The following is a 16,438-nucleotide window of genomic DNA, read 5'->3' as shown; positions in this document are numbered from 1 at the left end:
TTAAGGGACAAAAAATTCGATACATTATGAACGGCTTTTCAATGACGTCCGAGTTGCCGGAAACTAGCTCGCCAGAAGTCGGACAACTGTGCGTAAGTAATAAACTATCAATGGTTTTGCTATGGCGCCCGAGTTGTCGGAAACCAGCTCGTCGACACAAATGCTCTTGTATTTCCAACTTCAAATTGATCCCATGTAGGTGAATCATCTTAAATAATTTGCACTCGCCAGGAGTACAAGCAGGGCAGCTCGGTGCACAAAGTATCCAGCATTTACGTAGGGCATGGGAAAGGGCCGAACCTGAAGGGGTATATGATGTTGACAGTCTACTCTAATGCAAGCATTTATTGTGTACTTTCACGGGTCGAACCCGTGACCTATAAGTCACAGTAAGACAATTTTACTGTTGCTTCAAGATTCCTTCTCCCCACCAAAAGTACAACTCCTTTAATTTCGTTTAAAACTTATTTCCTAAATCTTTTAGTTTAAAGGGAATATTGAAAAGGTCCTTTTAGCTCTCTTGTTAATATTAGAGTTACAAATTGTTGGGATCGAAAATAGCGGTATCAAGGGAAGCTAATAGTTATAAACCTGGCGATTAATCGGACACAAAAGAAATACTAAAATATGCATTAAATATGGTTTGCCAAGTTGTCTACGTATGAAAAGAAAACATAAGATCCTATTGAGAAAAAATTCTTCCCTAAACAAAACTCTCTAAACGACTACATTGTGGATGCTATTGTATGTTCTAGTTGTAGGAAGGAAGTCTTCAATTTATAATTTATAGAAGCCCAAAAATTTTCTCCCAAGACAAGGAATATAATAACTAAATATGAAAGAGAATTATATTTTTCAAAGTAAAAGCAATTATGATAATACTTTAACTTTCCTTAAAAGAGAAAAATAAAATTCAAATATAATAAGAAAATGAGGGCAAAAAACTTAACACAAATTTCCAAAAGAATAAGTGAAAAGGAAATGGTATTTGTTCCATGAATATAATTATAAGATACACATGCATCCACTAACCGAGGAAAAGGAAAAGGGTATCATATGCACCTCAAAAGCTGATTGTTTTTTGCAAGATGAAAAGCTTAGATTAACAGCAAATTGGTAGGGAAATATACTCTTTACCTGTCTTGTTATCCAGTGACCTATATATGCCTAACAAAAACACCCATTATTTCAGATACTTTCTTGTGGACTTACTTAAAAAAATAAAAAATAAAAATAAAGAGACTAGCAGGGTATATATAAGAGACTTATAAAATAATTAATTCGAAGATAATGAATCATTAAAGGCGAAGGAAGAAAAGATTTCCCACTTGGATCATCCTTATAATTGCATGCATGCATAATCATTTGATAAAAGTAGGATACAATCTTTAATTATTTGCTGGTTTAATTTTCTTTCTATCCTTTTCTTTTTCTCTTTTAAAGATAGCTGATTTTTGGCTAGATCGTTTCAGTTAAACTAACATCATGAAGAGATAAGCTAATCTTGATCACCCCATATATCATTTGTCCTCTGATATGAAAATATTTATATTGACGTTATATATAACTTAAACTAAGAGTGATCAATTGTGCAACCTTAAACAAAAACGGTACAACCCCATTATTAATTTTTCTCTCTAAAAACGCCCATGTTACTATTTCTTTTTTGAGTTTACTTATTACACGTTGAATGATCAATGAAATATTTACACTCAAACGGAAATTTGTTCATATATGTATCAGTAAGTGCATGACATTGACATGTGTGATGCATTCATCAATAAATTTCTTTCGGAGGAAATACTTTTAATTTTAATTAATTTTCTTTACTCCTCACATATAACTTTCATAGCTGGTTCGAGTCGTGGAGGCAGTCACTAGTACATCATAACCCTTGAAGTACGACCTTTCTCGGGCCCTACATAAATACTGAATGTCTTATGCACCTAGCTGCCCTAATCTGCTGCCCTAATCTCAGGCGAACAAAACAAGGTCAGTTGTCTGCAAGAAATTTCCTAATGATAGCTAACAAAATCTTTGTCTTCTCTATGGATATGATGCTTCATTTGTTATCATTAAGATTTCTTAAATACTATAGTTATGCATAATTAATAAAAATTAACCTAGGTATTTGGCGTTGGACATTAAGTCCCACATATCTTACATGTTTCATGGAGATAGTTTTCCCATACTTTACGGGGAAGTGTTTCCCATGTTCATTGCCCATATGGTTTTGTTTCTGCGAAATCCCATATAGGAAAGTAAAGTACGACCATTACATGTCCCCAAATAAAAACTTTAGTCCTTACTCATGAGAATTCGAGCAATCAATTACTCAAAAAGGTGAATACAAATTGACATCACTCATTGAGCAAACAGGACACTAGTACAATAACGAAGACCACATTAAATCATTGTCACAAAACGTACTTTGATTTGAAACCAAAAGGAAAAATATATTTACATGTACAAAAGCTTTAGCTAAAATCTTGGTTAATTAATTAGCACAAACTAGCTAGAGAAATAGACTAAATCATTTGCTAGACGAGTGACTAGACCTCACTTCATATTCTGTTCTAATCAGGCGAAGCTAGGATTTTCACAATATAGACTCATTATCTTGTTCAACTTCAGATGCTGCACAAAATAGCTAGGGAAATAGACCGAATTATTTGCTACACGAGTGACCAGAACTCATTCATATACTGTTCTGATCAGTGACGGAGCTAGGATTTTCACGGTATAGACTCATTATCTTGTTCAACTTCAGATGCTGCACAAAATAGCTAGAGAAATAGACCGAACCATTTGCTAGACGAGTTACTCGAACTCACTTCATATACTGCTCTAATTGCCGGCGGAGCTAGAATTTTCACAGTATAGACTCATTATCTTGTTCAACTTCAGATGCAGGATCTTCCTCCTCTTCAAAATTATCAATGCCATAAGCTCCATGACCTTGACCAAAAGCTTTAATATGATCTTTAAGAGACCTCTTGTGCTTAAAATCAGATCCACAAATGCAATACCAAAGCTTGCCACAGTTCTTCTCATGTGTTCTCCAATCTCCTCTAACAGCAAAGGCCTTTCCACATTTCCTGCACATAAAAGGCTTAATTCCATGCTTCCTTTTGTAATGTGTTTGAAGTGTTCTGAAATCTTTTAATGGTTTTGCCCTTGGATGATCAATGTTGTTTCTGCAGCCAGGAGTGCAGCAATAGCAAGGAAGTCTTAGCATCCCTGTTGGTTGAGTTCCCCTTAGTGATTCTGGACCTTTTCTGTATTGAGAGCCATGCCCCCACATATGCATCTGCAGCATGTATAAAACATATTCATAAGCCGTGTTAGGTAAGACTACGTATAATAGACCATTATGGTCTGACCCTTTCCTTGACCCTGCACATAGTGTAAGCTTAGTGCACCGGACTGCCCTTTTTATATATATAGAAGCCGTGCTGAAGACATAATTAGGGTCTCCTGGAAACAGCCTCTCTACCCCTTCGGGGTAGGGGTAAGATCTGCGTACACTCTCCCCTCCCCAGACCCCATTAGTGGGATTCTAGTGGGTTGTTGTTATTGTTGTTGTTGTTGCTGAAAACATAATTAATAAAGTATTCTCTATGATAGTTTTAGCAGAGGTGAATCTAGGATTTGAACATCGTGCGTTCGAGTCGGGATTCTAACACAACCTATTTGAAATTTATTATTTGTACTTAGTAGATCTTTTAACACATATACATGGTCCAAGCCAAATTTACTAGGTTCAGATGAACCCATGTATAAATAACACATCGCAATTGCTTTGAGTTTAAGCTTTTAAATGAGATAATACCACAATTTTAATACGGTAATAGAGCAATGAAAACATGGACACAAGGCTTATATCTTTGGGCCATAAAAAAAGAAATAGGTCTACATTTCTAAGACGTGATTAAGAAAAGAAAGTGTATTTTCTCTAACAAAATAAGCTTTTAGATGAGTTGGAAGGAACTACATAACACACTTAGGGGTCGTTTGGTAGGATGCATTAGATAAAATAATGCATCAGCTTTGTGTATTAATAATACATTGTTTGGTATACATTTTGAACATATGCATTAGTTATGCAAGCATTAGTTATACACCCTATTTGGTATTATCCTATGCATAACTAATGCATAGAAAACAATGGTATTAACAAAGCAATGAGTTTTAACGCATGCACTAGCTTAGTTAAAGGCAAAATTGTCCTTCAAAATTTATGCTTGATTAAAATATGCTAGTTAGTATATTAATGTAAGTTCAAAATAATCCAAATAGTGAGAAATAAAATTATATCCCTAGTAAATAAATAATACTTAGCATATTTTCTTTTTTTATAAATAAATATTTAATTTTATTTTACAATATAGGTAGACAAATCAAATAATTTTTTGTAAAATTTTTCATATCACAATATTTCTCAACATATGTTTCTTTTAAAAAGTTAGAGTGTGAACTAGTTTTGAGGGCATTTTTGTAAACAAACAATTCTTTTAGAAATTGTGCAATGCTTTAATACATCAAACCAAACATTGGATAAGAAATATACAACATAATTAATGCAAGCATAACTAATACCAGCATTACTAATAACAGCCTATATAGCATTATTCTTATGCACCCTACCAATCGACCCTTTAACTCAAGTAACGTGATACATAAGGAATCATGTCCTCTTGTAATGCAAGAGCAACATTGATCATTCTCGTTCGACCAAAAAAATGAAAAAAAGGAACGAGAGAAGTATTTTCAAAATATGTGCAAATCTCCTGTATAAAAATACAAAAAAAGAAAAGAAATAAAGGTGCAAAAATCTGACATTAAATACGCCTGCCAAACAGTGAGAATGAACATGTATCCGCTCATTTGGTAGCTTCTGAATCTTTACTATGAACAGTAATATCCCGAATGAACAGTTTCAAAAGAATTCAGAGTTTTACCCTAATTAGCACAGTAGAATTTTGGCCTAATCATATCAAGATCAAGTTTTCAAGGAAATTGAAAGCTGATCTTGTAATTTTCCTTTAGTAATTTTCCTCAGGAGGGGTTGAAATCTTGAAGTCATAGGTAAGAAAAAATTTTGACATCTCTTTTGGCTGCAGACTGTAGGTCTTTAAAGGACAAATTGAACTAAATCCTGAAAATATGGGAATAGATCAATCTGAAATAATTAACTGTTGAGCACAGATTTCAGGGTACTAATTCAAAGCAAAAAGAACATCGCCCAAGTCTTGTTCAATCACATAAATGAGGTTTACTGACCATCTTCTTTCTTTGGATCTGGTTGTATACTCAAAATCTCAAGCCCCAAAACACAAGAAAATCCAATAAGATGTATAGAAACTTGAAATATATAGTTATTCATTTTCTCCTACCCAGAAAAAGAAAAAGATCAAGTTCTTGATAATAAGAGGTCAATTGTAAAAATAAAAATAAACAAATAAAAGAGAAAAAAAACAGACACCGCCAAGGCCTGTACAGATACAAAGTCGCCGACACAATATATGTGAGTTCAATTCTCACTGTTTCACTTCTTCCTAAAAAATTTAGAAAAAAAAACAAGTTTTAAGGAAAACAAAAGAAATGGAGATTTTGAGAACTCACTTGCATGTTGTTGTATCTATTGAAAGTCTTGAAACAAACAGGACAAGAGAATTGAGTAGGACCAATAAGAATCTGAGAAGGAGTGGGAATCCAATACTGTCCCTTGTTGAGTCTTGTGTTTATCATATTCATATTCATATTGGTAACATCATTATCATGATCATGATAAGTTTCTTCTTCTTCTTCATCTCTATTAGAAGAGAGAATAGAAGCCAGATCAGCAGCACTAGGGTTTGGTAGACCTATATGAAGTGCTACAGTAACATCATTTTCATCATTTTCTTCTTCTTCTTGTTCACCAGCAGCATCATTTTTAGGACTACAATTATGATCTGTAGCTTTCTTGATCTTATTGTCCACATCCATATTAGAAGTGCAACAATCTACTGGTTCTTGAACTACTACTTCATCGCCACGATCATGTTTGATTGGACTTAAGCTGAGGAGAGGGAGGGCTTCTTTCAAAGGAGGAGAAGGAGGGGGAGGAGGATGGTGATTGTAACTACTTTGATAATTAGATGAGTAGAAGTTGTGAAGGAAACTAGGAGGAGGTTTAGAGTTAGAAGAAGGGAAATGGTGAGTATTATTAGGGTTGAATTTGAGCCAATATTGTTGTTGGGAGTGGTAGAAATTTGGTTGATAGTTAGGGTCAGTCATGGTGTGAAAAGTGTAGATTGGGAGTGGGGAGAAAGAGAAGGAGCCAAGGAGGAGCCTTCTTGTTGGTTAGATGTTATATGCTTTTATAGAGAGAGAGCTAGAGAGAGCTAGAGAGAGAGAGAGCTAGAGAGAGCTAGATGGGAAGGGCAGGCATTAGGAAATTGATAGATGTGGTTTTCATGGTCACCAGGAGGGGGGTCCTTGTTGGAGATTGATTACTGCACTAACTAATGGAAAAGGTAAAGGCAAAAGTAGTTACCTAATTGAAATTTGGGAATTACTGTCTCTATACAATCTAATAGTCTTTACGCCCTTTCTACGATAACACATATTCAGTATATTTTCATGTATAAGATCCGGGAAGGATAATATATATGCAAACCTTACGCTTACCATGTACTTTAAACAATTACAGTAATAAAGTAAATTGACATATATAGACTATGAATGGCCCGTGTAGGTCACGAACCTACGACCTTCGCGTTATTAGCATGGCACTCTAAATAGGTGAGCTAATAGAATCTTTACACCCTCCTCTCTTTCAGTTGATACGTCTTTGTTTGACTGCGCACCAAATTTAGGAATTAAAAATATTATGGTCTTAAATAAATGGTATATATAACACATGACAAATAAAATTCCTTTGATTTTATAGTCTTAAACACGTTATGCCTTTTAATTATATAAGGGAGTGTCATTAAGGATAAAATAAAAATATTAAAATTTAAGAACCTATTAAATATAAAACTGTGATACTCTTTTATAAATAGATAAAAAAAGAAAGTAGAACATATGAATTAAGATAGAGGGAGTAAGATATTATAAGTAACTAGTTAATTTGTTGCAAAATATTATTATTTCATTCACGAAATACTTTTTAGTACTCGAATAATACAAATAATTTAAATTGAGTTTTGCGAAAACTAAATATATTTTTAATTTTGCTTTGAAAGATAGTCGAAGCATATAAGTTTTAAAGCTCCAATACTAAGGTACTTTTCGATATTTAATTTTTCAAAAGCTAAACCATAAGTCATATCAAAACAAAACCTCTAAAGTGAACACAAAAAGATAATAGCCACAATGACACAACAATAGAAAGGCTAAAGTAACAGTGTCGTCGAACCTGTTCATGCTTTCGGGAAAATAGAATTGACTAATAATTTGATTACAATAAAAATTAAATATATTTAGGCCATAAATCTAAGATATAATAATTTTATCACCTTTCTGTGTGACTGAAGCTGATGCACACCTCGTCTAATTTTACTAATCAATTCCGATGGGTAAATAGCACCATGAGCCTTCCTTTCAACCAAATACTACTGTAAATTCTTGTGTTTTTATCATATATCAAACTTTTGACAAATATTATCAATCTTTTTATTAATGTTAACTTGCATTACATCCTTGTAAGAATAGTAAATATATAAAAATCATTATGAGCGATAAAAAATTTGTATACAGATGTCTTTGTAATTCCCTTAGAGAGAAGCGACATGTACGACGAATAACTCTATTAATTTTCATAGAATGACCAGTATAACTCAATATACTATATATACTTTTTTCCTTTTATATTTGATTCTCAAAAGCAACAGAAATCTCCAAAAGAGCGTTGAACGACTATATATTCAATATCAATTTCTGAGGCTACAATGAAAATCTAATATAGTTTAAACTTCATATCACTAAATTATATATAAGCAATTTTTCATAAAATGAAATTAGTAACTTGCAATATATACATTTGGTATAACGGAAAATGTTTTTCATACAAAATATTTTCTTGGAAAACAAGTAATAATCTTTCTCATTTTTCGGCTTTTGGTATGCAAATTAAGAAAAATAACTTCTCAAGAGTATTCATAAATAATTTAGATGCAATAAACATGAAGCCATAAACTTTTGAATCAACAACCTTCCGAACCCACAAATTTCATATATAAACTTATGAACCGCTAAACTTTCGAACCCGTAAATTTTATAATTTCTAAACCCGCAAATTTCCAAACACATAAACTTCCAAACTCATAACTTTGGAACTCGCAAAATTTCGAACCTGTAAACTGAAAAATAAAAAAATCAAAACAGAAAATATAAAAAAATATTTTTTGCCGGGGGGAGGGGGCATCGGGAAGGGAGATGTTGTAGAAATAAAATTACAGAAAATTAAAAATACAAAAAAAAATTTAAAAAAATTCGGGGGAGGGGGGGGGGGTTAGCCATGCATACTGAGAGAAGGGGCGGGAGAGGTGGGGTAGGGGAGAGAAGGGGGAGGAGGTTGGGGTTAGATGTGTTGGTGGAGTTTTTGGAATATGTTTTCCTAACTCTTTCTAGGGCATTCATTTTTCTCCAATTTTAGGAAAATGTAATATTTAGGAAAATATTTTGTGCAACCAAATAGTGAAAAATGGTCCGTCATACCAAACACACCCATAATATGTTAAAAATACGGGTAGTGCAAAATTTTAGTACAATGGTAATGTATATAATTACTGTATCACTAGCTAGCCAATAGAAACGGCTAAATGGCAGTAATTATTGTAAGTAATATTGCAGAATTTTCCTCTGGTTAAATCATTTTTCTCACGGTTCACGTAAAATTTAACAGTAAGAGTTTGTTAAATATATGAAAGTATATTTAAAGGTATATTTTGAACCAACCCCAATAAATAAGGGATTGTTTTGTCTTTTTCTCTGTTAATTTTATTTTTTAATTAAATTAGCACTAAGTATATCTACGTGCTTATATATAAAACAAATATAAAAAAAGTTATAAATAAAGAAACAAGACAAAAAAGATTAACAATCAGCACTCATACTTTTCTTCTCCTCCCCACTACCAATATATCTTTTCTTTTGCCCCCACAAAAATCAGGAAGAAAAAAACTTTACTACAGTAAAATTCCTCTTATTATTAAGTTTTGCCCCTTACAAAATCCAAAAAAAAACGTTTACTTAATTTATGAACCTTAAATCTTAGATCATAAATCCTTTACCTGAATTTTTATGCTGTAAATTTTCTTTGCAACGCAAACATAAAAAAGACGATTATTAATGTACTTTGACTTCTCTACTACTCGCTCCATTTCATTTTGTATAACTAGTCTTATGATACGCGCGTTGCGCGTGTACTCTATCTCGATAACCAAAATTTTCAAAAAACACATAAATATTACATATTTACATTTAAATTATATTTGAGTTAAATAATAAAGTTAAAGAAAAAAGTATAAGTCCCTGAAAATGATGATTTTTTATCATAGTTAAGCAACTCAAAAAAAAGGAAGAAAATCTGCCCATAGAAGTCCTTAATCACCTTAGTTGATATATTAACTTCTAATTTACTCTAACTTTATAATTTTATGATTTATATTTTTAAAGTTATCAGGCTTCTTGTTTAGTCTTTGGACATGCACTTTATGTGAAGATTAACAATCGTATGAAATTGGATATAGTTTTAAAGAAGAGAAAAAGAGAAAAACTCAGAAGAAAGCATCGATATTTTCCATTCTCATTTTCTTCATCTGTACAGAGTCTTCTAGGACCTATATTTATACTTGGGGCAAAACTGTAAACTCACTACTCTTCTACATGGGCTGTAACCCGGAAGTTTATAAATATATTTGGGCCAAACTTTGGGCCAAAGCTGAACAAAAGAACTGAAGTAAAACTAGCTAATCAAACTAACTGATAAGTGTTCATTATGTAATTCCAACACGCCCCGCAAGTTGGAGGGTGATACCACGCCCAACTTGCCAAGTAAGAAGCGATGATGGCCACCTGTTAAACACTTAGTAAAAATGTCAGCAAGTTGAGAAGAAGTAACAACATGATGCAAAGAAATGAGACCATCAACCAACTTAGTCCGGATGAAATGGCATCGACCTCAATATGTTTTGTACGCTCGTGAAAAACTGGGTTTTTAGCAATATGAAGTGCAGCCAGGTTATCACAGAAAACAGGAACTGGTGCAGAGATAGGCAAGTCTAAATCGGCAAGCAAACGAACCAAGCAAACAAGTTCACCCACAACTTTACTCATAGCTCGATACTCAGCTTCTGCTGAGGATAGAGAAACAATGGCCTGCTTCTTCGATTTCTAGCTAATAAGGCTGCCCCCCAGAGATATGCAAAAATCAGAAACAGATGTGCGGGACTCAGGACAAGCTGCCCAATCACTATCACAAAAGGCCTGAAGTGAAAAATCTGATGAAGCATTAAGAAACACCCCTACATCAAGTGTGACATTCAAATACCTCAGGATATGCATTGCAGCAACCATATGAGGAATGCGAGGAGACTTGAGGAATTGACTTAAATGTTGGACAGCAAAACATAAATCTGGACGAGTGTGGGTGAGAAAATTCAATTTTCCAATGAGACTTCTATAAGATTGAGGATTAGGCAGCACCTCACCCTGATTAGATGTTAGCTTGACACACAACTCAAGGGGAGAGATTACAGTTGAAGCATCAGTGCACCCAAACTCAGAAATTAAATCAGAAGTAAACTTTTTCTAGTGAAGAAGAACCCCAAACTCATCATACAAAATTTCAATGCCCAGAAAATAATTAAGCAAGCCTAAATCCTTGATTTTAAATTGGTCATCCAAGAATTGTTTGAGAGCAGCTATCTCAACAATATCACCACCAGTTAGAATTGTATCATCAACGTAAACAACAAGTAAGACAGTAGATGAAGCTGATTTCTTAAAGAAAAGAGAATAATCATTCAAAGAATGAGTGTAGCCTCTAGTGTAAAGAGCTTGAGATAGCTTAGCATACCATTGTCGGGAGGCTTGCCGACTTTTGAAGCTTACAAACAAGAGGAGAATAAGAATTTGAGGTAGAAGCAACTGTTAGGCTAGGGGGAAGTTTCATGTACACTTCCTCATCCAAATCACCATGAAGAAACGCATTGTTGACATCCAATTGAAAAAGAGACCATTTCTTTTTAATAACAATAACAATTAAGCATCTAATAGTGCACATTTTTACCACCAAGGAAATTGTCTCATGAAAATCAACACCATCCACTTGTGTATCACCCCTAACAACCAACCTTGCCTTGTACCTCTCCACACTACCATCAGCTTTATACTTAGTCTTATACACTCATTTGCATCCTATAGCATTCTTTCCTTGGGGAAATTCAACTATTGTCCAAGTGCCATTAATTTCTAGAGCCTGAAACTTCTTCCTCATAGCTTATTGCAAAGCAGGGCTGGAAGCAGCCTAAATATAAGAATGAGGCTCAGAAGAAACTGTATGGGCAGCAGAAAGGGATGTAGCAGTGGAGTTAGAGAGGGAAGGAGGAAGCTGGACAACAAAATCATTGAGGTGTGAAGGAAGAGTATGAGGCATGTTGCTTCTCCTAAGCTGAGAAGACTGAGACTTGGAACAGCTGAAGGGGCAGTAGTGGGTGCTGACACAGTAGAGGAATCAAGAGAAATAGGCAGAACAACATCAGTAGAATTGGGAGAAGGTGGAATAGGTGTTGAGATAGTATAGGAATCAGGAGGAGTGGGCAGACCAACATCAGTAATAGTTGAAACAAGTAGAGAAGAAGACAAAAGAGGAGAGCTATCATCAGAAGAGAAAACAGGAAACTAACTAGGAGAAGATGAGGAGAGGGAGTAAGGAAATATAGACTCATGAAAAATGATATCTCTGGAGATCAACACAGATTTAGTTGACATATTATACAACTTAAATCCTTTCTTACCAAAAGGGTAACCAAGGAAAATACAAGGTATAGCTCTTGGGTCAAACTTATCCCTATTACATTTAGGGACAGTGGCATAACAAAGGCAACCAAAAAGCTTTAAGTGGGAATAACAAGGAGCTTTCCCATATAATATTTCAAAAGGGGTTTTATTATGCAAAACAGTGGAAGGAAATCTATTTATTAAATATGTTGCGGTTAAGATACAATCCCCCAGAATTTGGAAGGTAGTTTGGACTGAAACAATAAAGCTTTTGCTGTTTCTAACAAGTGTTTATGTTTTCTTTCAACAATCCCATTTTGTTGAGATGTATGAGAACAACTTGTTTGATAAATGATCCCATTGTCTGAGAAATATTGTATGGTAGAAGTAGAAAGCCCAATTTCTAAGGCATTATCACTCCTAATGGCCTTGACTGGAAGATTAAATTGAGTTTTGACCATGGAGATAAAGGCTTTTAGCAAATTGAAAGCATTACTCTTGGAGTGCATTAAATGAGTCCATGTTGCCCTGCTATGATCATCCACAATGGTCAAAAAATATTTTGCACCAGAGTATGTGTTAGTATTATAGGGACCCCAGGTGTCAACATGAATGAGCTCAAACAGACATTTGGAAACTGAGTTACTTTGGGGAAATGGCAGCCTTACCTGCCTTGCTAGAGGACAAATAGGACACACAAAAGATTATTTAGAAGATAGTTGAGCAGAAATGGAGGAAATATTTTTCATTCTAGCAAATGGAATATGTCCCGGCCTATGATGCTAAAGTACATCATGCTTGTTTATACTAGGTACATCATTACTAGAAAGTAAAGGAACACAATTAGATTGTTTGGTACTAGCAAGAGACCTATCACCACTATTCAGACATTACACATTTTTATTTAAAACAGAAGTAGGACAACTAAGACTAGAATCAGACTCATTGGGATGAAGGAGCTTGTAGAGGCCTTGGTCCTGTCTACCAAGTTCCAGAAGCTTCCTCATGAAATGAGCCTGTATCAAAAGGCATGAAGAGGAAGTAAACAAAACCATGCAGTGAAATTTGCAGAATCAACTTGTAAACAGAGACTAAATTATATTGAAAACTAGGAATATATAGGACTCTATGAAGAGTAAAAGAAGGGAACAAGGTAACAGAACCAGTATAAATGACGTTTGCTTTGTAACCATTGGGAAGAGTTACCAAGTAAGGAGTAGGAAGTGGAGTAAGATTATAATACATGTTTTTGTTAGAGGTCATATGGTCAGTAGCTTCACTATCTATAATCCAAACATTTCTACTAGCACCAGACAGTAAACAAATATGAGAATCATCATTAATATAAACAGGCAAAGAGAAAGTACTACCAGCAAAGTTGGCAGATCCCATGAGGCTAATTTGAGAATCGACAGCCGAAGGAACTTGAGTTTGTTGCAAGAGGGACATAAGTTGTGCATACTGTTGCTTTGTCAATCCAGGTACTGAAGAAGCTTGTTCCTCATGGTCAAAAGCATTGTAAAGTTGAGGTGAGTTATACTGAGGTAGAGTATAGGCTGTTGCAGGACACTCAACTTCAGCAGTCACATTAGCAGCCATCCTTTTCCCTTTATTGAATTTGAAATTCTGTGGAAATCCATGTAACTTGTAGCATTTGTCGATTAGGTGCCCAGGATTTTTATAGTATTTGCAAAATATATTTCCCTTGGGCTGATCAAAATCCATTTTCTGAGTATATTGCTTAGGAGGGAATGTCTTACTGTTGACATTCAAAGGAAAAACTTTATTGTTGGCATTCACATTGAAAGAAGCAGCTTCTAGGACCAGCTGAGGAATGTGTTGAACTTGTCTCTGATTTGAAGTAGAATACTGTATGCACTATCTAGTGTGGGAGGAGGTTGCATCATTAGCAAATTGCTTCTCACTCCCACATATACTTCATTTAGGCCCATAAGGAATTGAGGAAGCTTATCCTCCTCCTCATCCTTTTGAATACCATCTCTTGCAGCACACATGCAACGATTTCCATGATTCTTACGCATTGTACCCAGCTCATCCCAGAGTTTCTTTAGTTTATTGAAATATGATGCAATGTCGAGGGAGCCTTGTTGTGTGGAGGCCAACTCCTTTTTATTTCAAACACCTTAGTACCATTCATAGCCCCATACCTACGCTCCAATTGTTTCCAAATACTCTCGGCTGTCTCGGAGTACTGGACACTCTCAGCTGTAGTTGGTGAAAGTGAACTAGTTAACCACGAAATTACCATATTGTTGCATCTATCCCATTGACGCAGCTTTGCAACATCAATGGTAATTGGTCTAGGGCATGAACCATTGACAAATCCTATTTTATTCTTAGCAGAAAGAGACACTATCATGCTTCTTCTCCATCCTCCATACCCTGACCCAGAAAATGGAGTACTCACCAAACGCATCCCAGGCATATCAAACGAGTGGAGAAGTAAAGGACTTGTGGAGTCAGGAACGTATGTAGAATTATTACTAGAACTAGCATCCACAGGAACTTCAGTATTCACCATTTTAGCAAGGTAAAAAAAATACTTTTCACCAAAAGAGAATTTCTAGGGTTTTTCTGTCAAACAAAAAACATAAGTTTCCAAAACAAATTCCAAATGAAACTCGACAAAATCGAGAAATACTCACTAATAATCCAAAATCAGCAAAGAATCGAAGAAATAAATCACTGATAATCCAAATTCCAGCAAAGAATCGGAAAACAAAATTGTTGTCGGATACCAGTCGCAACAAAAATAGCGAACGAGCAAAACCTTCGAATCAAACGACGAGGGTAAGATCGATCGACTCCTTTCGTTAAGATCTATGTAATTCCCATGGCTCTGATACCATGTGAAGATTAACAATCGTATGAAATTGGATATAGTTTCAAAGAAGAGAGAAAGAGAAAAACTCAGAAGAAAGCATCGATATTTTCCATTCTCATTTTCTTCATCTGTACAGAGTCTTCTAGACCCTATATTTATACTTGGGGCAAAACTGTAAACTCACTACTCTTCTACATGGGCTGTAATCCTGAAGTTTATAAATACATGTGGGCCAAACTTTGGGCCAAAGCTGAACAAAAGAACTGAAATAAAACTAGCTAATCAAACTAACTGATAAGTGTTCATTATGTAATTCCAACACTTTAGGCATGTTCCCAGTATCAATGTACACATTTTTAAAAATTACATATATAATATATTTGAGTAATAAAATAAAAAATAAAGGAAAAGTGAATGTTTAAAAAATAGGATTTTCAATCACATGTAGTTAGTTCACTAATGAATGAATGCCCCGCAGAATTCCTCATATTGTCTTATTGTGATTGTTGAGGGCTTTATGTGAGAATATCGTATGGATATTATTGTTGTACATATAACCTAATACTTAAGACAAACAAATAACACAAAAATACATTTAAATTCTGTAAAGATCTGTCAAAATAACACAAATTATAATTTTGAATACTTTGATCTTTTTAGAGATTTTCGAATAAAGAGATTGGCCGTATAACTCCTATAAATAAATTAAGTGACCATGTAAACAACAAAATTTGATATAATATTGTATAAAAAAAATTAAACTATAATCCTGAAAATGATGAACATGAGAGATTTCGAGATGAAAAATTATATACAATTTATGGTGCGAAATAGTCATGCATATATGTTTCAACCAACCGGAAAGCACTAAACATAATGCTAAAACATGAGAACTTGAATTGACTGATGTTAATGTCACAACGAAAAATTAGCAGCAATGAAGCCTGAAAATATAAAGAGACAAATTGAGTCAAGTAAAAACATGCATTTAAAAAAAAGGAAATTAAACTTATAAATAAGTAAGCTATATTTTTTGAGATATTTACCCCCCCCCCCCTCCTTTTTTTCTTTTACAATTTAAGGCAATTAATAATCAAGTTTGTGGGAAATTTTTCTTTTTGACTAAATATCTACTCATGTTGACAATAATACAAACTACAAAAGAAAAGGAAAAAGTTAATATAAATCGAACCCTATAAGGGTGGACATGGAAAGTATTACACTATATTACGTAGCTAAAATTAAGGAATGATTTATATAAGGTAGTCCTAAAGATTATGACCTCATACATAGTTTAGATAAAGGAAAGATTAAATAAATAAAATTTAATTTAATTTCAAATTCCTAAATATTAGCTAGGAGAATAATCAAATGACTATTTTGCCGTGTATGAACTCTATTTTTAAAAGGGCAAAAAAGGCGAACGATATTTTACTAAGGGTCTTCGTGCTTTTAGTATAGATATAGATATTGTTTGACGAGAAATAAAGCTAAAAATAAAAAAAAAACTTGTAAAAAATGCTAAATATATATACTCAAAAACACCCTTAGAATCTATTTGTCTTAACACAAAATGCCTTACTGATAAGTGATGACAAC

The 16,438-nt window shown here is 34.1% G+C and overlaps 2 protein-coding genes across 2 annotated transcripts; both read right to left on the bottom strand.

The window, feature by feature from the left end:
- Nucleotides 1-2,786: 2,786 nt before the first annotated feature.
- On the bottom strand, nucleotides 2,787-6,359 carry LOC104239301 (zinc finger protein WIP2). The gene is made up of 2 exons (XM_009793905.2): nucleotides 5,626-6,359; nucleotides 2,787-3,310 (listed from the first exon to the last, which is right to left on the bottom strand). Exons 1-2 carry the CDS (start codon nucleotides 6,280-6,282, stop codon nucleotides 2,873-2,875), a joined length of 1,095 nt encoding a protein of 364 aa, XP_009792207.1. The 5' UTR covers nucleotides 6,283-6,359; the 3' UTR covers nucleotides 2,787-2,872.
- A 4,027-nt stretch (nucleotides 6,360-10,386) lies between these two features.
- LOC104239302 (uncharacterized) lies at nucleotides 10,387-14,536 on the bottom strand. The gene is made up of 10 exons (XM_070168801.1): nucleotides 14,138-14,536; nucleotides 13,932-14,060; nucleotides 12,980-13,845; nucleotides 12,786-12,873; nucleotides 12,663-12,670; nucleotides 11,689-11,869; nucleotides 11,552-11,605; nucleotides 11,072-11,236; nucleotides 10,819-10,995; nucleotides 10,387-10,719 (listed from the first exon to the last, which is right to left on the bottom strand). Exons 1-10 carry the CDS (start codon nucleotides 14,534-14,536, stop codon nucleotides 10,387-10,389), a joined length of 2,400 nt encoding a protein of 799 aa, XP_070024902.1.
- Nucleotides 14,537-16,438: the final 1,902 nt, after the last annotated feature.

This window comes from Nicotiana sylvestris, chromosome 3, assembly GCF_000393655.2.
Source record: "Nicotiana sylvestris chromosome 3, ASM39365v2, whole genome shotgun sequence".
NCBI lineage: Eukaryota > Viridiplantae > Streptophyta > Magnoliopsida > Solanales > Solanaceae > Nicotiana > Nicotiana sylvestris.
This window is presented reverse-complemented; position numbering and strand designations above follow the sequence as displayed.